Below are 24,610 nucleotides of genomic sequence, written 5' to 3' on the forward strand. Positions count from 1 at the left end.
CGCAGCCGCTGCCTCTCAAGGTCGTTTCGGATTAAGGTCACGCCACTCCCGAGGCGGAGCCGGGGGGGGCAGGTAAAGAAGGCGGCGGAGGAGCCGGCAGGGTTGGGAGCACCCTGCGGAGCCCTTCGTTTGGGGTCGAGCCCCCCCTCTTATCCTCCGGTTGAGCCTGTCTGTCCCCAGACCCGCTTGCACCCATGGGGATCCAAGCTGCGGGCAAAGGGTGAGGGGCAGAGACTGAACTTTGGGGTGGGCGATGCTCTCACAGACCTGGACGCCGGGGGAGCGCGACAGCGCTTGCAAAGACGCTTCAGGGAGGCAAGTGCTCTCTCCCTGGCATGCTCGCTGCCTTCCTGCGAAGCAAAACAGGGGAGCATCCCCGCCACAGTACCTGTCCCAGAAGAGATGCGGCGCCACAGGGACGTAACCAGCTCGCACTGGGAAAAGGCCGCTCTTCCGCGCTCATACCCCCAAAGCGGCACATCCCGCCCTTCCTCCCGTCTGCGATAAATCCCCACCGCGCCGCTTGCCCCCAGTCCCCCCGAGAGAACAGACCAGGACCAATCTGTGCTGGCTGGGGTTTTATTATTTATTAATCGGAATTTTTAAAAAAACAATCAACCAAACAGAAGCATTTTCACACCCTGGCAAGGTCAGGGTGAAAAGGAGGGAAAAGGCAATGGTTATAAAACAGGAACCCGAGGGCAAGGAAGAGGCTGTGCTCTGCCCTTGTTATGCAAGGCTGTGAGAGGAGGAGGGAAGGGAAATGATGGGATTTAAGACACTGTTGGCACGACACTGCAGATGATCAGCAAAATGGGCTACTCGAAGAGGGGGGAGAAATTAAGTAGCTGCCCAGGCTTGCCTGCAGCCAAGAGCAAGCTTTGCTGCCGCAGAGCCTGGGAGCTTCTCCACTGCTTCTGAGAGCTTGCTGTGGCTGCATTAGCCCTTCGGCACAGGGGCGGCAGGTAAGTGGCTGCTGGTCCAGGTTAACTGCAGTGGGGCTGTGGCAGATGCCAAGGCAGGTTTGAAAGCTGAAATGGATGCACCTGGCTGGCAGAGAGGAGCGGGAGGAGGGGGGAAGGGAGGGGACAGGACTGAGAGGCGCCTGGCGGGCAGCAGGAGCAGAAGGCAGCATACCTGGAGCCTGCAGGCAGCAGGAGATCAGTCGGTGGCCTGACCACCACATCAAGGCAGGTGCCCTCACACTGAGCTCCGTGTGATAGGCCAGCCAGCAGCCTTCCCAGGTCTAGATGAGAGACCAGCACACATCAGCCTCTGGCCACTGGTCAGCTGTGGGAGTGAACTATTTACAGCACAGGAGGCACAATCCTGCTGTCTTCTCCTTCCCCAGAGCTCTGTGAAGCAACCTTATATGACATATGGGTTCATTGCAAGTAATCCACCCCTCCTCTTGGGGCAAGCTCCGCAGCGGCCTGGCTGCAGCCACTCCCTCCACGCCAAAGGAAAGGAAGAGAGAAGCTCACTATGCCAGATGGATGCAGAGCCAGGAGTAAGGATATGCTGGCAGGGAAAAAAGCTGTCCCTGGACTACCTGCAGCTGAGTAGCAGTATAAGGAGGGGTTAAAACAACTGGATCAGCTTTTATTCAGTTCACTCATCTAAACAGACATGTAAACAAGAACTGACAAGGAACTGGAGGGATGTGGTGCACATACCCGCTGTTGTGCACCACTTGGACAGAGGCTGAGTTTGCTGGAAGAGTGGACATCTGCACTGTCCCCTGCCTGGAGGTGGGGGAAGAGATGCCACCCAAGCCTCCCGGAGAGACTGGGATCTACACAGATTGTTTTTATTGATTTTTTTTGAAGCTGTAGTATCAGCATTTGCTGGTGTTGGGATCCCCGGAGGCTTGCTGCACTGCTACAGAGCAGCCCTTTGGCTGGGTGGGATGGGCCGGCAGGCCAGCAGCCAGCTGGCGTGCCCAGTTTGTTGCAGAAGAGGTCACCTGTTCCTGGTTCTTTGTAAACCTGAGCTGTTTCTTCCCCAGTGCCCCACCTCCCCCAGCAGTCATTGCGGAGGAAGAGGGATGCCCCGTGGGTCAGTGACTTGACCCTCCTGCAGGTTCTTGACGAGCTGAGCCAGCCAGCGCTTGGTGGTGGTGTCATCCTTCAGGACCTGGGCAAAGGTGGTGTCCTTCAGCTGGTCAGGAAGGCACTGCCTGAGAGCTTCACGTGCCCTACATCAAGAGACAAGAAACGGGGCCCAACAAATAAACTCACAGGGGCAAGAGGGGAGCAAACCCCACTGGGGACACAGCATTCCCTTGCCTGGAGGTCTCCCTGCTAGAGCCAGCCAAGGAAAGCACTGAGCAGCAGCAATGCAGCAGATGGCACTCAGCCAGCCAGCACAGCTCCCACCCCTGACACTAAACCCCACCAAGCAGCCCCTGCACTCCCACACCCAGCAGCAAAGTGATGCAATGCTAGGAGAGACTGAGGCAACAAATACACTCCCAGAAGCTTTGGGCAGAGCTACTGGTCAGCAGGAGATCAGTTTGTATTCTCTCAACTGAATTTCATCTACTGCTAACAGCCTGTCTTGATGCAGAAGAGGCAGAGTAAAGTGTACCTTCCACCTCAGGCCCTCCTTTGTATCTTGTTCAAGCTACACAAGCTCAGGCAGTAGTAACCTGCACAGTTGGAATTTACACAATCCCCCAACAGTCACCATTTCTCCCATGCACCATAAAAGCTCCGGTGACTAGCAAGAAAAAAACCAAAGCAAAAACCCCACCCATCTTCCATACTGAACTAAAGCTGACAGGTGGCGCACTGTGGAGAAGAACTGAAGAACTGTGCTTCCAAGGGCACAGGAGAAGCCCTTGCCCAAACTCCTAAAATGTTTACCTGGGGTTATCGGAAAGGCGAAGGTAGCAGCGGACGACGTGTTTCAGCAGCCGTGCCGACGGCTCCTTGGAGAGCTGCAGGACCATTTTACCCTGTTTGACAGAGGCCAGTGCCACCAGTTAAAGTCTTTAAAAGAACAGCTCCACAATCAACAGAGACGAGGCTCTGGCTTCCTGTGCAGCACAGCCTATTACCTTTTATCTAGATACCCCTGCAGGGAGCCTGGTGCTGCTTGCCAAAATGCCTTTGAGAATAGCAGCTTGCCATGACTTGGAAAGGGTTCTACCAGCAGCTCAAGGAAAGCTCACCTCATTTCTGTTTAATTTTTACCTTCTAGGACTACTTAGCAACTCTTTGTGAGATTAAAGAGACCCTGGGGTTTCCCCCACACTGAAGACAGACACATTCCAAGCAGTTTGGTAAGCTCAGTCTGAGTGACACCATGAGGTCTGGTCCCAAGCTCTGCAACACCCTCTGTTCTCATACACATTCCCTTCATTTCAACATCCTTTTAAGACAATGGCAATACCCTGGAAAGCCAGGCCAGAGGACTGGGCTCACTCACATTTGTAGTAAGATCCTTATCTGGTCTTAGCATGCATCCAAACAGTGTATTTTTTCTTTCTGCTACATCCCTCGTGAAGCTGTTCCAGGGAAGCAAGGCATAGACAGATCTTCCCAGCCCAGTCTCTGTTTCTCACACTAAGTAGGACTTTGCACCTTTGAACGTGCCCAGCTGAGCAAACAGTGTGGATGCCTTCACACACCTGCTCTGAAGAATTTAACAGACTTCAGGCTTGTATTTAGGAGTCAATCACATCTGCCCAACAAGTTGGTTTTTTTCCTGTAAACTACATTTTCCCCATTAGCCAAATTCACCTGCATTTGGATATCCTGGCCGTCAGCAACTAGCAAGTCCCCCTCATCTGCCCTTTTGCAAGCTTGCTGTTCTTAGCAATTCCCCATGATTACCAATTATTTCTTCAAAATAAATAACCACAAGCTCCTCAGAGAGCTCCTGGATGGAAAATACTAACTTGCTCTTTTAAAAGCATATAATACTTGTGTGACATCTTACTCCGTTATCAGCAGACATGGAAGTAAATCGTCACCCTCATTAGACAGGAGTACACTACCCTGATTTTTGAAATAGACAATGAAAAAGTCTGTTACATTTTCATCTTTCTCTCTTGCACTATGGAATACTGATCTTGACCAGGGCTTCACCTAATGGTGGGACTATACAGGCTAACACAGCTTAACACACCCATGAACTTCTGTGCTCAAGGAAGAATTCATGCCTGAAACCCCTTGGCCAAAGACAATGTGGGTGCAAAAAGTTTCCATGGGTTCAAGGGGTGGATGGGACAAACACTGGGGGTTACTACATAGAAACCCCACAAGTGGCCCCAGAAATCCAAAGCTGGAAGTAGCTGGTAGCTATGAAGTCATGAAGACAAGTATGATATATACTTGCCCTGCTCTTTCAACATGTTGTGAGAGACAGGGATGGGACACAGATCCATGATCTGAACTGTGTGATCATTCTTACATAAAAAATCAATTCACATCCTACCTACAAATGGAAACACCCACAACTCTGGAAAATCTTTTTCTTCTCTGAAGAGGTTTACCTGTTTTTGTCTTGGGGACTTAGTATATCACAACTAATATGTGTTCTCTTGACATGCAAACCAGAAGTATACCAAGGAAACATGGAAGCAGAGCTACAGTGCCACAAGCAATTAGCCCAAGAAAGATTTGCCTCCCTCATCCTGTGCTCCAGCCAGACAGCAGTAAAGTAGTTGCTGAAGAGGCCGCCTGCTGTAGCACAATTTTTCCTTTTTTAGGTATAAACACTTTAAAAACAAATAATCTTACCAGTATCATGGCAACGTGGGAAAACCGCTCATAAGTCTGACAGATATATGCCAGCCCTGTGTCATCCAGGAGGATTTTCTGAAGAATAAACGTAGCAACCTAGAATGGGGAGAAAGCAGGAAACAAAGCATATAAACAACTTATCTACCCTGAAAAGGGACACCTTTTGTGTGGTGCTCTTTCAAGTCAGCCCTAGAGCTGAAAAGTCTTCCAGCAGGCAGCAAATGCTTTACTCAGTGAAAGTTAGAAGCCAAAGTGAAATGCAGGACAGTACACAATGCCTGGCATTTCTGACTAAAGAAAAGAGATGGACACAAAGCAGAGTGTACAAGATGACTGGATTCAGGTTGCATAAGATGCCAACTACTTCCAGGCCACTCAGGCAGCCTCAGGTCTTGGTACGTTTGGTTTTTGAGGAGGTAAAAACTCCACTCAGACTTGTCCCAGCATTTCCAAGAGCAGAGAAGCCAGCTCTGCAAGGCACTGGCTGCCCGGTCAGTCAGAGATGAACAATGAAGTGTCTTTATTAAAACAAAAAAAAAGGTACCGTTTTGGAGAGCTCACTGCCAGACTCCATAATACGTAAGCACAGGGGGATAATTTCTGTTGTCAATAAGAAATTTATCACTTCTTGCTCGTCCGTTTTCACCAAGGCCCCTTGAAGTAAAAACAAAATCCAAAGTCAGTAAATGATGAACTGTTTCAAAAAAATCACACCTTTCAAGGATGGCCTGTGCTCTGCCCTCCCCAGAAACCATTCAGTCTGAAGCCAGGCAGAGAACTGTCATCCTAGACATGTTGCAGCACATGGGTGGAGAAGAAATTATTCTGGCAGGGTAAAAGTAGTCAGTGTAAAAGTAATGTGTTTGGGAGTTGTTTATTTTTCAGAAAGGGGATGCATCCTTGGCTCTCCCTCAGTAGTAACACAAACACAAAAGGATCATGGCACCCACAGAAACCTCTGGGAGGAAAAAATCCATTTTAAGACTCTTTATGCATTCAGAGAAAAGTTATTTGGGCAGAAAAAGAAAGTAAAAAGGAAAAAAAAAAACAGGATAAGAGGAAGACAGGGAAAATACACCCAAGTCAATCAATGACAGAAACCCGGAGTAAGCCCAGCCTGCACCCACCCATCCCAGTGCCTAGCTGGGAGGGCTGAGGGTGACGATACAAGAAGTCTGCAGGTACTTGTACTCAAAGAAACATATTTTTGGCAATGCATTTAGACTTCAGTGGTTTTTTTATAAGGGAAAAGGCAGACGAGTCTGCCTTCACAACAGAAAAGGAGCAGCTCCTTCTCTTGCTGCTATAGAAGACTTGGAAAATCCCAATCACAATAGACCTCTGACTTTGGCCATGCAGGTCTCTATGCCCACAGCATGAGGAGCTCTAACTCAGCAGGAGATCAGCGCTCCAGCGTCCGCCTGGCTGCTCACCAATGACTCCGAGGCTTGTGAGCCGCAGGTACTCAAACGGACGGGTCTTGCTGACCGTGTGCAGGAAGGGGTACAGGAAGAGAGGAATATGAGCTGCCAGAAAAGCTGATCTGCAGGAAAGACAGAACACACCATGTGAACAACAAGGGAAACAAAGTGGGCACACAATCTGGCATTACCATGCAGAGCCTCAGACTATTCCTGGTGGACCCCATTGCTACTGCTCCTCAAAAGTGGGTAACACTTAATTCTCTGATGGGAAGGCACAAAGAAAATCCTGTGCTGGGCACAGCACAAAACCTAATGCCTGCTCTGTCCATTACCAGCATTCCTGCCTCAGCTGACCAGAAACTGAGAACACCCTGTTGTTTTTATTACCTTCTCCTGCCTCCCAGACCCTCTGTTTCGTAAATTCACTGCTGCATTTCACCCTGCATGTTCCCAATGGCAAGGATTGTCAGCCACAGTGCCTGTGAAAGGTACCTCTCAGAAACACAGACTGGCTGAGCTTTAGGCATCACCAGAGTTTAAACGTGCACCAACACCTTTCCCCAAGAGTCCTCACACTGCCATCTGGCAGTAGTGAAAAATAAAAATTGCAGGTAGAATGCTGGAGATTGCTCTGCTAACAGATGGAAGCTCTCTTGCACAATCATACAAAATACTTCTTTCCATTTTACGTTTTCAAACTTTACATGTAAAGGTGAGTTGTGTAAAACTATCCTACTTCTTTGGATATCATCTCATGGAGGGGTTGCTGTTTAACACTGCTTTGCAGCAGCTCAAAACCAACTTCAGCTATGCTGCTGCTCAGCAGTAACAGAAGCATGAGATTGTGGATCTCTGGGTAGTTTCCTTCTGAGTTCTAGCTACTGATTTTGGCTGAATCAACATTATAATTTTCCCTACTGACAGGGACTGTTGAGAAAACATGAAGTCAGACACTGGCTGAGGACTCCAAAAATGGCTCTGCTATTGCTCCCTTGCCTCACACTTGCCTGAGAAAGACAGTCCTGTTCATTCCACCCTTTCAACAGCTGGTCTAAAAACTGTAAGCTGAAATTTAAAGAGTTCTTTTTTGACTTTACAGAATATTCTGAGTTGGAAGAAACCCACAAGGATCATGGAGTCCAGCTCTTAAGTGAAGAGTCCATATGGGGATAAGAACACAACCTTGGCATTATTGAGACTGTGCTCTAACCAAGCTCCTTGCCTAAATAATTGTAAGCTCAAGGATCCTTGCACACAGCACACAACAAAAAGGTACCCTTAGCTCTGGCTGACCTCCCAGAAGCTCCCACAACCCAATGTTCTAAGAATTTACAAGATCTCAGGATGATCCAGGGAATGCAATGCATTTAGGACCATAAAGCTGTCATCTTGATAATCCATGCAAACAAGTAAAAGCAGCAGGCAGCTGCCTATCTATCAGCTCTGTTGTGTGGTTCACTTCTCTCAAGCGAAAAAAGAGAAAGGAGCTCAAGTGCTTCTAAAATCAAACACATGGGCTGAGGTGTCAATATCAACACCTCAGAAAACCCAACACAACTTGGAAACATTTACCTTGTTTCAGGGTGTGATGCAACACACTGTAGTAGAGCTAAAGCATTGCAGACTCTGTTGGACTGATGGGCTGTCAAAGTCGGAGGGTTGATTGATGGATAAATATTTACAATTTCCTATAAATTGACAGAGAGTGGAAAGTTAAAGGAGAAAAATATCAGAAAGCCACACCAAAGCACTTGCCTGGCAAGGAAGTGCAGGACAGCAGATAACAGTCTGCTTTCACCAAGTTACTTTCAAGTTACACGGCAGCCACCATGCTGCCCAGGCAAGGGCAGAGCTGGATCAGAGTCAATTTGACATGGAGTCACAGGAGTGCATTCAAACCTCCATCTGCTCCCCCCACCACATGATCCAACAAAGATCATACTCCCAAGCAATGGCAGTAAGGGATCCCACCAGTTCCTCCCCAGATCCACCTGATGGATGCACAAGCCCTGCAACATGTTGATGCTGCAGCCTGACCCACCTGAAGGAGAGCTGCGATGGTGCCAAACGAGTGCCACAGCATTGGGGCGAGGTCAGGCACGGACTCGCGCTTCTTGCTCAGCTCCAGCAGTGCATTCTCCCGTGTCTCAGGGCTGGACAGCTCATTGATCCATTGGTAGATCTTTTCACGGTCAACCTGAGCCAGTGCTGTTGGCACAGGCTGGGAGGAAACAGGAAAGCTTCAGTCCAAACATTTTATCCAGTTCTCACCCAAACCATTCCCACAATCTGACAGAAAAAGAAACTCCTGACTGAAAGGGCGGGACCTACAGCTCTATTAAGATGTTCTGGACATGGATCCATCCCTTCCTTAGATTAGTCTTAGTATTTCACCTATTTGAAATTCTAAGGCTTTATTTCCTGGCCTGACTTGTTAAGACAGTCTCTCTCAATCCCCTTGTCAAGCAGTACCTTTGTAACTTCATTCAGCATGAGAGCCAAGCTGCTGCCCATGTGTGCCAGCAGAGCTCCTGGGGAGCAACACACACTTCAGCCAGCTATCATGGGTTCCACCTGCATTTAGCATGCATTTATTTTATGCTTCAAGCGCAAGATTCCACAGATTCAGAGTAAAGGAGAGATCACTTTTTTCTCTCCACTAACACCCATGACATTGGAGACTGCCAATGAGATTCACCCAATGCACATGAAAAAAATATTCATATGAACAGTAGAAAAGTTTTCACTACTTCACCATCAGCATGACACCGGCCACAGCCAGTAAAAGCTGCTGTTACCAATGGCTCGTACTGATACCAGCTACATTGTTCACATGCATGGAGCTGAAAGGGAATTTTTCAAGAATGACTTTGTGCAAGATCTCAGGATGATTTGATTCTGTACAAAATAAGCCCAGAGGAGAGTAGATCTGTATTCCTGGCCAAGACACATTTTCTACTACTCAGGGGAAATCCAAATTTTGCTTCTGCCTCTCTTGAAACATCAGGGAAAGAACAGTATCAAGATCAACAAGTTCTCAATACAAAAAAATGTGGAAGAAGAGGGAAAAGAGGGACTATATAATAATTTGCAAGCAGGGCTCATACCACACTGACAGCAATGCTATCACCAAGCTGCTCACCACTGAGATACACAGGAGGATACAGGGGAGCTCTGGAACTGAAAGTGGCTGCAGCGAAACCTGAAGCCACAGGGCAGAGGCAGTCCCAGAAGGCATGCAGGAGGGATAGAGAGAGACTTCTCAACCTTTGGCAGACACCACCAGCTTTCCTTCTCTGTATCTGCAAAGGTTTCCCTCCTCTGTTTATCCCCATTTTATTTCCACAGGTATGTCCAAAGAGATTCTTCCCCAGCTATGGGATTTCTCTCTCCTCCAGCCACCTCCATTGTATTATTTAACTTAAATGTTCATAAATAAGCCAATGTGGTGTTATCAGTCCCTGTACTCTTGGGCTCAAATACTTTTTTAGCTGTTCATATTTCCTCCTATCCTCTTTTTTCTCACTGTCATGGTTTAGGTATGGTGATCTCCAATTTAGTGTTCCCACTGAAACCACTCCAAACCACTTGTCACTCACTCCCTCCCTCCTTCCTCTCCCAGTCCCCCTGCTCCAAGATGGAAAGGGGAATTGGAGGCACAAAAGGTAAAGATCACAGGTTGAGATAGCACCAATTTACTGGGAACAGCAATGAGATAAGAAAACTAACTAATATTAGTGACAGAGAGTACAAAAAAAGTTATTGCTCACCCCACAGAACCCTCCCTAGAATACCCAACTGCTTCCTGGGCCACACTGGCCCAAACTCAAATCAAGTCCTTCCTCCCTCTCTGAAAAATGATGTGAGGTGGTACAGAATAATCTCTGGTGCCTAGCTATGCTCCTTCCCATCTAATGCAAAAATTAACTCTGTTCTGGCCAGAACGAGGACAGTCACCTACTAAATTTGTAATTTTTTCCCCCAAAACCTCAAACTAAATTAGTGATCCTGCCAAGTTTCTTGTGCCCCTACAACTGAAGGTGCAATTGCAATGCTAACTTCTACACTGAAGCTCAAAAAGAGAAGGAGAATGAACAGAGCCCATTTGTTTTTATGTGGGATGGTGGGTTGACAACCAGTGTAGCAATAATGTTGTTATAATTGTGTTATCTAAAGCTTCCATCTATTTTTCTAGACTCACTGGAAGTTTCAGTTCCTGTAAGCTTAAATACATCGACCCCTTAAAAGCACAATCATGTGCCTGTGATCCCTAGAGAACACTAAGTAGATTTTCCACACAATTAAGTTTATGATGTCCAATATCTGCCTAGAACAAACTGCTTTTAGCCACAACAAACTGCTTTTCATAGGCTCTACAGTTGCTCCTTTTGTTTTACTATATATGGAAAGTCATGGGGTTTTTTCCCTAATTCCCTATTTCATTATTGTTTCTTCTTCTCCCTCTAAGACCCAAAATTCTGGGGAACCCTGAGGGCCACAGAAATCCTGCAAGCTCCAGGACAGAACCCCACCAGGAAGACTTTTCTTTTGCACACAGGGAAAGCAACACTTTTCAACGGTATTAGGTCAGGAAAAATCTTGTAATACCTTTTCTCCTTCTTGGAGAAAAGACATCTCTAACACTCACATAACAAACTGATTTAGGCAAAAGGTTTTCTCTTCCTGATGGAGCAGTTGCTGCTAGGCCCACTGGTAGAAGTCCTGGTCAGCCAAAGCCAGACATTGACTAACTGGATAACACGTGCTTTTTAAACTATTTTGATAGTCCATTGGTTCAGAAACACCAAAAATGAATTTTGAGCTTCCACAGCAGTGCATTAGCTGATTCTAGCAGGGCTTTCAATGCTCTACAGCCAATCACAGCTACATTTAGTGGTTTCAGTCTGTCCTCAGCACTGTGATGCCTTCAGGGCAGACACCTAAGTGTCAGCTCTGCCATCAGCATCACTGTATGAAGACCAGTGCTCTAGCTCACCACAGCTCTATCCCAGCAGTGTTCACAATACCCAAAGGGATTCCTGAGCCAATTCCTGACCTTACTAAAAGGTGACTATTTACCACAGGTCCTGAGCACATCTCCAGGGCCAAAAACCCTTCTCTGTCACCTCCAGTCTAAGCTCACTGGCTGTGGTAGGAAGCATTTCAATACAGAACTACCAGCTAGCATAAACTATGTATAAATTAAATATACTTTCAAGTGAATCCTAAAATAAAGTTGATCTCTATTATGAATTTTTGTTAAAATCGTCTTTAAAAGAGGGATAACTAGAACACAGACAAAGGATTAATGGAAGATATACATAATGGGAGTCCATGCACTTAAACAAACACTAAAGAATTACAGTGCTGTAAAAATGTAAATGCTGATTAAGAGAGTTTACCTGATCTGACACACCCTTCCATGCTCTGGAGAACAGTACTTCAAATCAGAAGTTTTTGACAGCACTCCAAGAACCAGTTAAAGTCACAAGTGTTTAAACAAAGAGGAGAAACTTAAAAAGTTCTCTAACTCCTGTTCATCAAAACTTTACTTACTCATTAGCTCGGTAGTCCAACCAGACCCTTGATCTAAGTTCATCTGAAACTCCTGCTCTTGCAATAGAGCTCCCACACTCAGTACACACAAGACTCAATCAGCTCTAGGAAGTCTTACACAAGTCATGAACGAGCATTTGGAGGAGAGAAAACCACAACACAAACCAAATCACGTGGCAGATACACAGCAATAACCACATCCTTCAAACTCAGCTTCCATTTCTGAACCCACCCAGGCCGAGGCACCGTTCCACTGCTGCCGGCCTGAACGCCAGGCACCAAATCCAATCCTGGCAGCTTCCTGAGGGGGAAGAGGGCAAGCACCAGCCATGGCCGGTCCTGCACTGCACTGGGGCAAAAGGGAAGCAGGAACAGGCAGGACCTGCTGCCCCAAGGGGCTTTTCACTGTCTATTCTTTCCCTCTGCTGTCAAGGCCAGCAGCACAACAGCTCCCCAGAGGGCAGAGGAGGTGGCTGGGCATGCAGGAGGTGCCACAGATAAGTGTTTTAAGGTCACTTAAAGGAGATCCACTCTGAACCTTTTGCCTCAGCGGGAAGGTCTTCCTTATCCCTTCTTATCCTGCCCTCTCCTATTCTTATCCTGCTCTTCCCCGTCCACACACTCTGCGGATATTTTTTGGATTCATTTTCACGTAGATTAATTAATTCTAGACTTTTATTTGCTTTTCCTCTATGTGCTTTTTAAAAAATAGAGCAAACCTTATCAACAAAATTCGTCATGCTTCTGCTTTTGTATTAAACCTACATTTAACGATACCCTTGCTAGTGGTTCTTAAAGGAACCTTAAAACACTGACTGGCTACAGGAGGCATGCAGGCGCAGAGAGGGAGCAGGGTAGACAGGGGGAAGGAGGGGAAGAGGGAGCAGGGTAAGGCGGTGAGGAAGGAGAGGAAGAGGGAGCAGGGCAGGCAGGGGGGAAGGAGGGGAAAAGGGAGCAGGGCAGGCAGGGGGGAAGGAGGGGAAGCCCTGCGTGAGGCACCCGAGGCAGAGCCGGCTCGCCCACAGGGAAACCCTCCAGGCCCTGGACAGACCCCGCCGCAGCAAAGCCCGCACCGCCGGTACGGAGCAGCCGGAGTGCGGCAGCTGCCAAACAGACCCCGCCGGTAATGCCGAGGGACGGAGCTCACCGGGGCTCCGCCACCCCGCGGCCTCAAGTTCCCCCCGCAACCACAAGCGGCCGCGCTCCCGCTCCCCGCACGCCCGCGCAACGGGGTCCCATCCCCAACGCCGTCCCGTCGGCGCCCGGCGGGGCGCGGAGCCAGGCGCTCACCGCGGCCGTGGCCAGGCTATGCATGGTCGGAGGGTGGGAGCGGAGCCGCCGCCGCCTCAGGCCGCCGCCGTCACCGCCGCCATGGGCTCGGCGCTCGCCGCCGCGACCTCTCACCCGCGCGCGGGGCACGCCGGGACGGGGCCGGGCGGGGCCGCTGCGGCGCCCGCGCCTGCGCGCGGAGCGGGCGCGCGCGGGGCGCGCCGGGAAGGCGCTGCCGCGCTGACGTGAGCGGGCGCGCGTTGCGCGCCGTCTCGCGCTGCTGTGGCCGGTTCCCGCCATCCGCTGCCGCCGCCCCCTTCCCCGCCCCCCGGGCCTCGTCCCGGGCCCCGCGGGACGCGCCGGAACGCGCCGGAACGCAGGTACCGAGGATCGCCGCCACCGACTCCTACCCGCTCCTGCTGACCGCGTGCCCCTCCCGCCGCGCGGCGACCGCCTGCCCTCAGAGCGGCCCGGCCCGGGGCGGGCGGCGCTCCCGTGGTCACCGCGTCCCTGTACGGGTGAGCGGCGAGAGCGGAGCGGGGCCGGGCCCGGGAAGAGCCGGGGCCACCGCCAGGCCCGGCCCGGGAGCGGCGGCGCCGGAGCGCGGGATGCCTGGGGGAACCTCCCCGGCAGCGCCTCCCAGGCTGCGCACCGGGGCCGCTCCATTCATTCCTTCTGGCTTTTACCGGGAAAACGCCTCGCCCTGCTTCCCGCAACGCTTGGGCTGTGGCTCTCGCCCCCGGACCCGTAGCTTTCGCGGGCGGAGAGCAGCGGGGGAAGGCGAGGACCCCCGGCCCGGCCCTGCCAGGTGACCGCGGGTCCCGCGCCGTCAGAACGAGCGCGTTTTCTTTCTTTGGAGACTTCCTCCAAAACTTTGTTTCCCATCTCATACTGACTTTCCTCGGGCACTTTTCTTTTTTTTCCCTTACCTTAAATCCGTTGAAGTTAAGGGATTTTAATGACTTGTGTGTCTGGAATAGTATCTGCTGACCTTTCAGTAGTAAGGAATCGGTGCACTGCTGTTCGTACTGGGAGAGATTTTATTAATCTAAGTTTTCTTCGCTGCTGTCCAGCTCTTCCTTACTGTATTTAAAAACAGTGAAACAGTTCTACCAAACTTCTGTGGAAAGTTCAAGCCATGCTTCCGTCTTCCTTTAGCCATTATTTGGCCTGCCAAGTTATACATTTCTCCTTTTTAACAGGTTTTTAAGGTGGAGCACACTTACGGTCATTAGTTCTTTTCTGTGAGAAAAAGCATGGCTCTGTTAAAGGTGCACGGACCTGTCCGGATGCGCAGCATGCAGACTGGGATTACTAAATGGAAAGAAGGGAGCTTTGAAATTGTGGAGAAGGACAACAAAGTGAATCTAGTAGTTCACTACAATGTTGGAGGAATTCCAACGACGTTTCAGGTATGCCAGACATTAAGGCTTTTGTTTTAACAGTGCGTGGATTGTGCTCTCTTGTGAACAGCTGTCCTCTTCAAGGCTATTAAGTATCCCGCAGACTTCCCTCTGTCACTGTTTCTTGTTCCTGGTTTCCTGAACACTAATCCCTTTGTATAACTCTCCAGTAAATTATTTACACGTATTGTTAAAGGATCTACCAAGGTTGGCATTGAGATACCACTGAATAGGAAGAACCAAAAGAACAGAGAAAAGTAACAGAAGTTTACAGCATCGTGGCTCACGTTTTGGATATTTGGAACCTGTAACCTTTCTCTTACTGGCACATTTGTGTTCTCTAGAGGAGAACATCCTGACCATTTTATACCAGATGTTTCCCCAGCTGAAGTGTAATGATGTTAATACACCTGTAGCCTATTGCAAGACTTTGCTGAGCATTACTTGTTACAGTTTTAGGTTTCAAATGCAGATCACTGTTAAAGATTCTCTTGAAATATTCAGCCAAATTTTTTCTCATTCTATAATTGTTTTCAGGTCAGTCTTCCTAGATTTTCTGCAAGATGCCCCAAATCAAAAGCAGAGTGCTTTTTCTATAAGAAATACATACCTGTTTTAGAAATATGTAAATGACACAAGAGCAGTTGGAGGAAAACAAACTCCAGCTTATTTAGCAACTTTGCAACAGCCTAAACTGCTCTATATGTTGGCTTCTGCTTTTTCATGCCACTGTTGTTTTTTGTCAGTAATGTTCACCAGTCTGCTCTTTGAGCCATTTATTTCTGTGTGCAGATGCTATGAAAAAAAGTTAATTCCTTTTTGAAAAGTTAGGGTTTTGCTGCCTTAGTGTGCTGAAAAGTCTCAGCAAAGAGTCTGGTAGCTGGTGTTGCCTGGAAATCGAGGCTGTCAGGAAATCGTTAGCTATGGATTGTTCCCACCTGTGTTACTGTAGACTTGGAAAGTCTCTGCCTACTCATGTGTGCTGCTGTGGCTGCAGGTTTGCTTTAATCCACTGTTGGACCTGAGGAGAGCAGTTTTGTCTTCCCCTCGTGCATTCCCTGGGTGCCTGTTCTCACCCACTCCTTTCTGCCTGGATGAGTGATGTGGTGTGACAGCAGCTCAGAGGGAGGTTCCACGGGGAGGATGAGCCTACAGAACAGCTAACCATGGCCTAAAGGGGCAGGTTTTCTTCCAGCCTCTCATGGCTGCTGTCTCTGGCACTTGTCAGATCTCTTTGTGAGCTCAGTGGAGGATTTTCACAGAAATCTGGGGAAAGGACTGAATGCAGGATCTAGCAGAGAGGGTGATAAGCCACTGTGCAGCTGGGACTGCAGCAAAGGAGGAGGAGGAAGCTTGTGCTGGAGGGTAGTTTGTGTGAGACATCCCCAGGCTGTTGGCATGCCACTTCAGGTGTGACAAATTCCTGATGATCTTGCTTGAGAAGTAGCATTCCCTGTGTTTTTGACAAGCTGCTCTGAGAGGACTGCGAGTGATTTCCCTGCCTGTTTTTAGATTTCTATAATGGAAGTTTTGGATGGATCCAGCTTTATATTTCTTTCTACAGTGACTGATGTGTCATCAAATTTCTTCTGTCAGATGATGTCTTTGAGATGTTTCAGAGCTTTAACTAAGTTGTCCTAGATAGTATTGAGAGAAATACTTTGTTTCCCCACACCTGCCAAAACTTTGTGACAGACTAGGTCATAACAAGTGCATGAAGAGTATGGATGGAGTCTTCTGACAGAATTTTGAGTTGAAATGGGTTGTTTTGCTCTGAGATGGTGAAGTAATTGTAATCCCTTTGCACTGGAGTCAGTGTTTTAAGAGACCATGAAAAATTTGGAGCCTATTATTCTTAGGTATTTGAAAATATTTTGAGCTTCTATTTTAAAAAAATCCCACCAGCCCACCAAAAAACAAACAAACAAACAAACAAACAAAAATCACCCAAAAAACCCCCCCAACCCAAAATACAAGAATTGAGCACAAGGTGTTTCAAAAGTATAATGTTCCCATTAAAACAAACCCTTAGTTTTTGGTTGAGGTGGTTTTCCAGCCCCTCTTACAAGCTGCCATTGTGCCTAGATTGGTTTTCCAAGCAGCTAGAGATCTTAATGGAAAAAAAGAAATCTCATTGGTGGACATAAAGTGTCTTTGACTATCTCAGTCTTTTTGTGATACGCTCAACCTGCATGAGTAGTAGAACCTTTACCCAACAGCCAGTTTTTGTAGGTGACTTAGCATGAAGCACAAGGAAGGTTATTATATTATAAAATAGCAGTAGCATCATTAAGGAGTGCAAAATCTTATTAAAATTATTCTTGTGCTCAACCATAACCCTGAAAGTTTTGGCACCACTTAATTGTTACGATGTTGCATACAGAGTAAGCATGTTTCTTGCTGACTTACTCCCTCAGCAGATTTTTAAAGTTATTTCAAATCTGTCTTCTCTGGGAGCAAATTGTGAAGTGAGACATTTGTGTTTAATACCTGAAACTTTCCCCATCTTAAATTGTATTTTACACTTGATGTGGATGTTTTTACTAAATGGGACTTCGTAAACTTGTTTTTCCTTTACATTTACAGATGTCACACTCAATAGAAAAGCAAGTTTCAGAAAGCTTATCCAGGACTCTAGAAACTGTTGAGCAATAGTGATACTGTCCTTGCAGTCCTGTCAGATGCCAAGGTCACGGATTGTATTAATTGTACGAGGTTTAATGTTTCCTTGAAGTGGAGCAAGAAGTATTTTGCTGGGAGTTTCTCTTAGCCTGTCTATTTGAACTATTTTGTTTGAATTTGTAAGTATTTTGACCTTTTAAAGTCGGATTTATGCTTATAGTCACTTTCTTGTTTTCAGTTAAGCCATAACATTAAAACTGTGACCTTACGACCAAATGGCAGAAAACTGTGCTGCCTGATGCTAACACTGAAGGATACCAGCTTTCTGACAATTGATAAGGTACCTTTTAAGGATGCAAATGAAATGCGGATGTATTTGGATGCAGTCCATCAAGACAGGGTTCATACTGGTAAGTGCAATTGTTGTAAATCATGTTATAATATTATGGAGAGGTGGTGTGTTTTCTTTTCCCCATCTTATCATGGTTTAACCATATCAAACAACAGCTAAGCCCCAAGCATCTGCTCAGTCAGTCTTCCCACTGGGGTTGGGAAGACAATGAGAAAGTGAAAATGAGGAAACTTGTGGGTAGAGAGAAAGGCAGTTTAGTGAGTAAAGCAAGAGCTGTGCATGCAAGCAGAACAAATGAGGAATTCACCCGCCACTCCCTGTGGACAAGCAGGTGTTCAGCCATCTCCAAGAAAGCAGCACTCTACCATGTGTGATGGTGACTTGAGAAGACAAACACCATCACTGTGCCTCCCTTACTTCTTCCCCAGCTTTGTACACTGAGCACGATGCTGCATGGTGTGGGATATCCCTGTGGTCAGTTGGGGTCAGCTGTCCTGTCTGTGTCCCCTCCTGGCTTTCTGTGCATCCCCTGCTTCCTCAGGGGTGATGTGAGCAGCAGAAAAGGCCTTGACTCTTTGTGAGCAGAGCTCAGCAATAACTATAACATCTCTGTTATCAGCACTATTTCCAGGACAAATCCAAAACATAGCCTTATCCTCACTACTGTGAAGAAAATTAACTCTGCTCCAGCCAAAACCAGCACACATTTTCAGCACAATTTGTCCTTGTGTTCCTGGCTTTCTTTGCACTTCTGTAAATGCTTCTTTCTGGCCTCAAACCCCATTTTTTTATACCTTTCTCATGCCGAACAATGATCAGAGATTAACATAAGGGATTTGTTTATGTTGTGTGTTGGTATTTGAGAAGTCGTTAATTGCCCATGCACAGTCTCTCAGTTTTTTATTTTACTTACTTTATTTTGTTCTTTTTAAGGATGGGAAGTTTGCTGCCAAGTGGCTTAATGGCCAGTATGAGGGATATCCATAAACATGTGCTTATGTCTGTGCATTCAGAATATTGTAGTCTGTTGGCAAGAAATCTGGCATGCCCTTTCCAAAATCAACTCCAGTTAAACATTTTGCAAATAAAAATCACAGTCAGTTAAATGACAATCAGATCAAATATTGTGTACTTTTTCTGTCAGCTGGGAAACCCTCACAAGGATCTGGCAGTTTTGGAGGTGTGCTGGGCAGCAGGACCACACAGAAGGAAGCTAACAGGCAATTCTCTTACATAGAGAACCAGGTTTGTTAAATTGTTCAAATTTTTCCTAATTTTATTCTGTTTCTCTCTTCCTCTCATTCTCTTTACTGTATGTTGTAATGGCACTGTAAATACTTTACATCCAAAGTGTTTGTAACAAGAGAGCTTGGAATAGATGTGTGTGGGGTGGTTGGCAATGCTGTATCTTGTTTGTGAGGAGACATCACGAGTAAGAAAGGTCAGTGTCTGGCTATGGAAGTCAGACTATGTTCTTCACGTATGAGCTTTTAGGCAGAGAAGTAGAAATAGAAGGAAAGTACATTACTCAGACTTGCTTCTCACATAGTTCTGAATCTCCCTTTGTTTTATGCCAAACACCTTACATGTGTGTGACCCTGTCTTAGTCAGCATAGGTCTCAATGGGCTTAGAAGACTTCAGCCAAATGTGTACATTGAAAAGCAGATGATCCAGGTTTATGTCAGAATAAAGTTACTGAATTTGTGGCATTCTGCTCACATTTTTGTGTAAATTTCACAGACTTTTCCCCAGAAGTTGTTTTCCTTCAAAATATTTTTTCTTCTTTTTCTCCCCAGATTTCATGGTGTATCTACTAGCTTTAATTTACTTTGTTATCTCTATGAATACACTTATGTTACTGCCCTGAGGGTGACTATTTCTGACATTGTCCCAAAACAAATTCTACATGTTACCTTAAAGGCAATCTCACTCTAAAAACTCGAGGCTGTATATACAGTGGTGAGATTGGACATGTTCAGTTTTCAAGTCTAAAATTGGCCAACATTCCTCTAGTTAACCATTTATTACCTCTTTGCATTGCATCATGTGTAGAGCTTGTTTGGCCCAAGGCAGTCAGGGCACTGTTTTAATTATGTGGGTTTTAGTACAGCCTTTTAATATTTTTAATTGTAATACCACCCAGGATTGATCTGGGGATAGTTAGGAATCACGCCTTGGGTTTTTTTAATGTCAGAGCTTGTAAAGGAGATTTTAAACACTTAAGTTCAACTGACTTAGCATTGGAAAATGAGAAGGGAAAGGGGTTATTGCAGTAGAGCTTAATGTTTATGACTTGTATGACTCAGTCAAAATTTTACCTATGTCTAATTAGTGCTTAAACTCTCTGAATGTGTTACAAGTGGTATCTCTCCACTTCTGGATGCCGCACTGTAGCAAATAAAAAGTGGTGGAAATCATAGATTAGACTAAAAATGATCCTATTTTTTCACTCTTGGGTTTTCTCCCTGGCCCACTCCACTTGGGCTTTGCAGACTCCTCCCAAAAGAGTGACTGTGGAGAGTAAGGAGGAGAGCACGTTCCGCAAGGTGCTGGGTACCCCAGCGAGAGGCTCTATTAAGAATTCTGCTGGAGCTGGAACACCAAGCAACAGGGCGAACATTGCAGCATCTCCTGCATCATCAGTCCCTCACAGGACAGGCTTGTTGGAGAATCGGTAGGAGGGTTTTCTTCTTACTATGATACTGTTACAATTCAGCTCTTTATACAGCTACAGGTGGATATAAATCTTCCTCTGGTTTTGCTGTTACTTTTAACAGGATGTTAATACATGCTTTTATAGCCTCTTACTGGTACTGGCGCTAGAACTTTCAGTACAGCTTAAGAGTTGGGCAGACCAAATGCCTCTCTGTATGTTATAAAAGTGGAGATTGCAGAAGATAGGTCCAAAATGCATGGAAGACATTGAGGAATTATATTCAGTTGGAGGAGGGATATTTGCTAGCCTTTTAGAAAGAATGACCACAAATTTTTCTGTCATCAGTGAAAAGAGGAAAAGAACACAGCCCCCTGGTTCAGAAATGAGTGAAGATTATCCCAAAGAAAATGATTCTTCAACGTAAGTAACAGTTGTTTCTGATTTTAAATTCCTTGTTCATTTGTAAAGGGATATTTTTCTGAAAAGAATGCTCTCAGCCACATGGACCAAGCCAGTCAGCTTATGAGAACATTGGGTGCTTGAAATGAGGTGTGTGTTCAGGGTTAATAAGGGAAGTACAGACTGCTCCAGCAGTTGATTTCCATGAACTGGCACATGTGAATTTTGTGTCATCAATCTTTTGTCAATTATGTCACTCAGAACTGCATGTGGACTATATGTGCTTTTACCCTTTTCAAAACAAAACTGATAAAGGGGAATTGCCATTTGAAGAAGCAGCTCCACGTGTTTGAAGTCAAATTTAATTAAGAGGGCTGTTTAAATGAATGGGTTAAACTTGTATGTGAGTGAAGTTTTACTGTTCGTGGTCAAGTATTAAAGGTGATAGAGAAATGCTTTAAAACAAGTTGTAAATATTGAACAGGAATATCCCGTATCTTCTGTAACTGCACTGCCTTCCACTCTTCTCTCTGTAGGAATAATAAAGCCTTGAGTGATCCATCATGGAAGTACTTGAATAGTAGCAGAGAGAAACAGTTGAACTTGAAGCAGGCTGAGGAGAATAGGACACCAGGTAAAAAAAATGAATGTAAAACCAAATGATACCTAGCCTTGACCAGTACAATTTTGCCCCTTTGGTACAACTTCAGCAAGTTGATGCAGAGGCTGCAGATTTTTTCCTAATCTGCTATGCCATTAATTTTGTTGCTTCCTCCAGAGCCATATATGGGATGCAAATAACCTGCCTTAATTTTCGAAGCCTGTTCTGCTCTAGTGTGGCCTTGACCTTTATTCTTCAGTGCTGATGCCAGCCCATGAGCCAGTTTGCTTGAAAATTCCAACAAGCAGCTTCAATCTGTTCCAAGCTGCCCTTTCACTTGGGAGGGGATTTCTGTAAACTCCTTTTTACTTGCTTTCTTAATTATTTTTAAAACTTCCCTTTGCTCTTAATGCCCATGTGAACTGTAGGCTGGTTTTTGTGATTGAGATGTCTGCTGTTTGCTTTTACTTCCTTGTGTCTTCCCCAGAACTTACAGGGATCAGGACTTTGGTCCTGTTTGTACCAAAGTTCTGTTAGATACTGCTGTGGGACAAGGCCTTACAGACAATACAGAAATACTGACAATATGTAGATAAGCTAGTAAGCAGCATTGTTCTTCAGTTTTATGAATAAATACTTAGCTTCTTTCCTCATAAAGTGGAATGCATTCAAGATCTTGGTTTTTATGGGAGAATGGTGGTGGATGCATTCTTTTTTTAGTGCATCTCTGATGGCACGAATATGTTGCTGGAAGAGCTGGTAAGATGTATATTTGAATGGACCTCTGAATGGACATCTGGTTTTGTCTTCAGAGTCAAAATTGGAGTCTGTGTATCCCTGCAAGTTCTTGCAAACTTCTTTCATATATCTGCATTTCTGAAAATTGCATGGCTCAAACAACTTCAAGCTGGAAAAGAAGCAAACAGTTATTCATTTTTCAAACTAAATTACACTGAGATTCACTGTAATAGGTGGGGTTTTGACTCTTGAGGGCCTTTTTTTAATGTGACACCATCTGAGGCATTAAAGTCTCAGGATCTGTCACAATGATATATCAATAAAACAATCCTATTTTGCCCCAAGTATGTAGTAATTTACTGTGGGAATTGGGAGTGGGAAGAGAAGCTATTTTCACTTCTGCATATTTACCTTGAATTTTGTGAGCACTGCATTGGAAATCAGGAGTTTTCTGTACCTGTGTCTTTTCTCTCTTAACAAGAGGTAGATATTTATTAACTTTCACATAGTGAAGATAATGACTTTTTAATATTTCATATTGCACTTTGGGTTTGATGGAGACTGAATTGAATACCTGAAACTCCATCATACCTATACTTACATATAGTTAATATTCACATTAGTACTTCTAAGCATATGTATTAGTCATCTCCCAATCAATTCTAGAAACCAGTATTTGAGGATTTTTAAACCTTTTGACCAAGTACTTTCAAACACGTTGCTTATTGTAAAAATAGCTGTGTAACCTGGAATAAAATGTCCTGTCTTTCCTTCTCTTTTAAAGGTGTTTTACCACTGCAGTCATCATCTTTTTATGGTAGTCGATCTTCTTCAAAAGAGTACTCCACTGGCAGTTCCTCCCTGGACAGGTAAGGCTGATTCACTAGAATGAACTGTAAATAGCAGTTGTTTCACAGGAATAGAGCTCTTCAGTTTCCCGTGTGTTGATTTCATGGTGCTTAGATGTATATCTTGGTGGGTTTTGTTTTTTCCTTTCGGGAGCACAGCCCAGTTCTTCAGTGTGTCTTCAACTGCCCTGCTTACATCTACAAACTAGTTACTGCTTGCAATAGAAAGACTTATAAAAAAACTCAAGTCTGTTATAGTTGTTGTGAATAACTCTATGTGGTTCAAATACTAAATGAACTAATGAAGTTCATACTTAACTCATGCTTCATTTTTCCTAAGTAGATAAATGGCATGCAATTCTATATTTTAATAACAGTATTTTAGCAAATACTAAATCCTGCTGAGCTTGGGGTTCTTCTTTGTCTGGTGCTGTGCAGTCAGACTCATGGTCTCTGTCCTAGATAGATGAGATACAAGATCAAGGGAGAAAAGAAGCATTGTCCATGTTTAAATGTTAGGAATTGAGGTCTATAGTTGGTGATTAGGTTACAAAAACAAGACACTGAAAATGAAGCTTCTGGCCCAGATGTGAATTTTAAGCCTATCTTGGGAGTGGTGATCTCCTCCTATGTAATCATTCTTCCTCTCATCATAGTGTGTGGAGAATTATTAAATGTTTATAAGACCAAAGGCTTGGTTATACTGCATGTACACCAGTGGATATAAGAAAATTTAACCAAGCTAAGAATTTAACACTTCTGGAAAGAAGTGTTCCCCTGTCACACCTCTTTTTCACTGTGATACATTCCAGTTATCTTGTATGGCTTCACCAGTCCTTGTCTTCCATGGTGCTGTGATTCCAGTGTCATGGACTATAGCTCTTTAAGGCAGAACATGACAAATTTTCTGTCTTCTTATGCTTTTATGTTTCTAGGTCTAGTGTATCCAGCCAGACCTCTTCAGCCAAAAGAAGCCTGGGATTCCTTTCTCAGCCTGCCCCTCTTTCTGTTAAAAAAATGAGATCTAATCAAGATTACACAGGATGGAACAAACCCCGAGTGCCCCTTTCCACCCATCCTCAACAACAGTTGCAAGGGTAAATTTAATTTTCTTTTTCTAGTGTACATACTTTGATCATCAGAACATGCACATTCTTGTTATAATTATTTAATAAAAAAAATAATCCTGAAATTAATGAAACTGAGGGAGGGAACCCTTTTCTTAGTTTGGAGGATATGTATTTCTGAATTCACATCCTGGGAGTTTCAGAGACATAGCAATTTCTGGTAATTCATGTTCCTTTAATGATGATTCATTTCTCTGTGTGTGTGTGTCTGTGTATATATATATATATATATATATATATATATGCATTTTTTAAAGTTTAATTGTAGAAACTCCTGGGTGCTTTCCTGATTATTGCTGTCTCCCATGAGTTTTCAGTTTAGGCTGCAGGGTTGGGGAACAGCTCCAGTAAGATGCTCTGTGGGGAGTGGCTGGGGTGAATATCCTGTGTGTTAGCAGTGCTGTGTTTAACTCTGGCAGCAGGTTTGCACATTGACCATTAGACACAAAGGTTTTAATTTTTTTTTTTCAGGTTTTCAAACTTGGGAAACACCTGCTATATGAATGCCATTCTACAGTCCTTGTTTTCAATTCAGTCTTTTGCTAATGATTTGCTCAAACAGGGTATCCCGTGGAAAAAAATTCCACTCAATGCACTTATCAGGTAAAATTCACATTCTGTGAAAGCTGTTTTTCTCCTTTACTGAGAAACTGGTTTGGTAATACTGAAGCATGCTTATAGAGGGTCATTTGCCTGTATAGATAATAAAAAAAATCCTAGAGCTATCTGTATTTTGGAGCTTTACTTTTGAAATAGGAAATCAGCTCTTAACTTATAATATTGAGTTACAGGCATTCTTTTACTGTATTTCTAGTGGCAGAGTGAAATGCTGCAGAAGAAAATGTAAGAAATTGCAAAATAAG

At 45.2% G+C, this 24,610-nt stretch overlaps 2 protein-coding genes across 3 annotated transcripts in view; one reads left to right on the plus strand and one right to left on the minus strand.

Annotated features, from left to right (window-relative positions):
- Positions 1–1,581: 1,581 nt before the first annotated feature.
- Positions 1,582–13,153, minus strand: CNOT9 (CCR4-NOT transcription complex subunit 9). 2 transcript variants are annotated; one of them, XM_030952724.1, is made up of 8 exons: positions 13,022–13,153; positions 8,217–8,396; positions 7,748–7,863; positions 6,185–6,294; positions 5,296–5,405; positions 4,749–4,847; positions 2,868–2,959; positions 1,582–2,197 (listed from the first exon to the last, which is right to left on the minus strand). In XM_030952724.1, the coding sequence occupies exons 1-8, from the start codon at positions 13,043–13,045 to the stop codon at positions 2,029–2,031; spliced, it is 900 nt and encodes a 299-aa protein (XP_030808584.1). In that variant the 5' UTR covers positions 13,046–13,153; the 3' UTR covers positions 1,582–2,028. The 2 variants fall into 2 exon arrangements, with proteins under 2 accessions (XP_030808584.1, XP_030808583.1); XM_030952723.1 differs by having other exon boundaries at positions 1,582–2,203.
- Positions 13,154–13,251: 98 nt separating this feature from the next.
- Positions 13,252–24,610, plus strand: part of USP37 (ubiquitin specific peptidase 37) — a 32,262-nt gene continuing 20,903 nt past the window's right edge. Inside the window, exons 1-10 of the mRNA XM_030952409.1 lie at positions 13,252–13,380; positions 14,203–14,412; positions 17,264–17,435; positions 18,522–18,622; positions 19,871–20,052; positions 20,380–20,454; positions 20,970–21,067; positions 22,557–22,641; positions 23,556–23,717; positions 24,219–24,350. Of these exons, the coding sequence (XP_030808269.1) occupies positions 14,257–14,412; positions 17,264–17,435; positions 18,522–18,622; positions 19,871–20,052; positions 20,380–20,454; positions 20,970–21,067; positions 22,557–22,641; positions 23,556–23,717; positions 24,219–24,350 (1,163 nt within the window). The 5' untranslated portion in view covers positions 13,252–13,380; positions 14,203–14,256. The remainder of the gene's footprint in view (positions 13,381–14,202; positions 14,413–17,263; positions 17,436–18,521; positions 18,623–19,870; positions 20,053–20,379; positions 20,455–20,969; positions 21,068–22,556; positions 22,642–23,555; positions 23,718–24,218; positions 24,351–24,610) is intronic.

Source organism: Camarhynchus parvulus, chromosome 7 (assembly GCF_901933205.1).
Source record: "Camarhynchus parvulus chromosome 7, STF_HiC, whole genome shotgun sequence".
In the NCBI taxonomy this organism is placed as follows: Eukaryota; Metazoa; Chordata; class Aves; order Passeriformes; family Thraupidae; genus Camarhynchus; species Camarhynchus parvulus.

Coding starts and splice junctions, on each gene's coding strand:
- CNOT9 (XM_030952723.1), bottom strand. CDS start 13,045: ATGCATAGCCTGGCCACGGCCGCG. Junction 5,406..6,184: donor CACAAGCCTCGGAGTCATTG/GTGAGCAGCCAG, acceptor TTTTACTTCAAG/GGGCCTTGGTGAAAACGGAC. Junction 4,848..5,295: donor GCAGTGAGCTCTCCAAAACG/GTACCTTTTTTT, acceptor TCCCCATTCTAG/GTTGCTACGTTTATTCTTCA.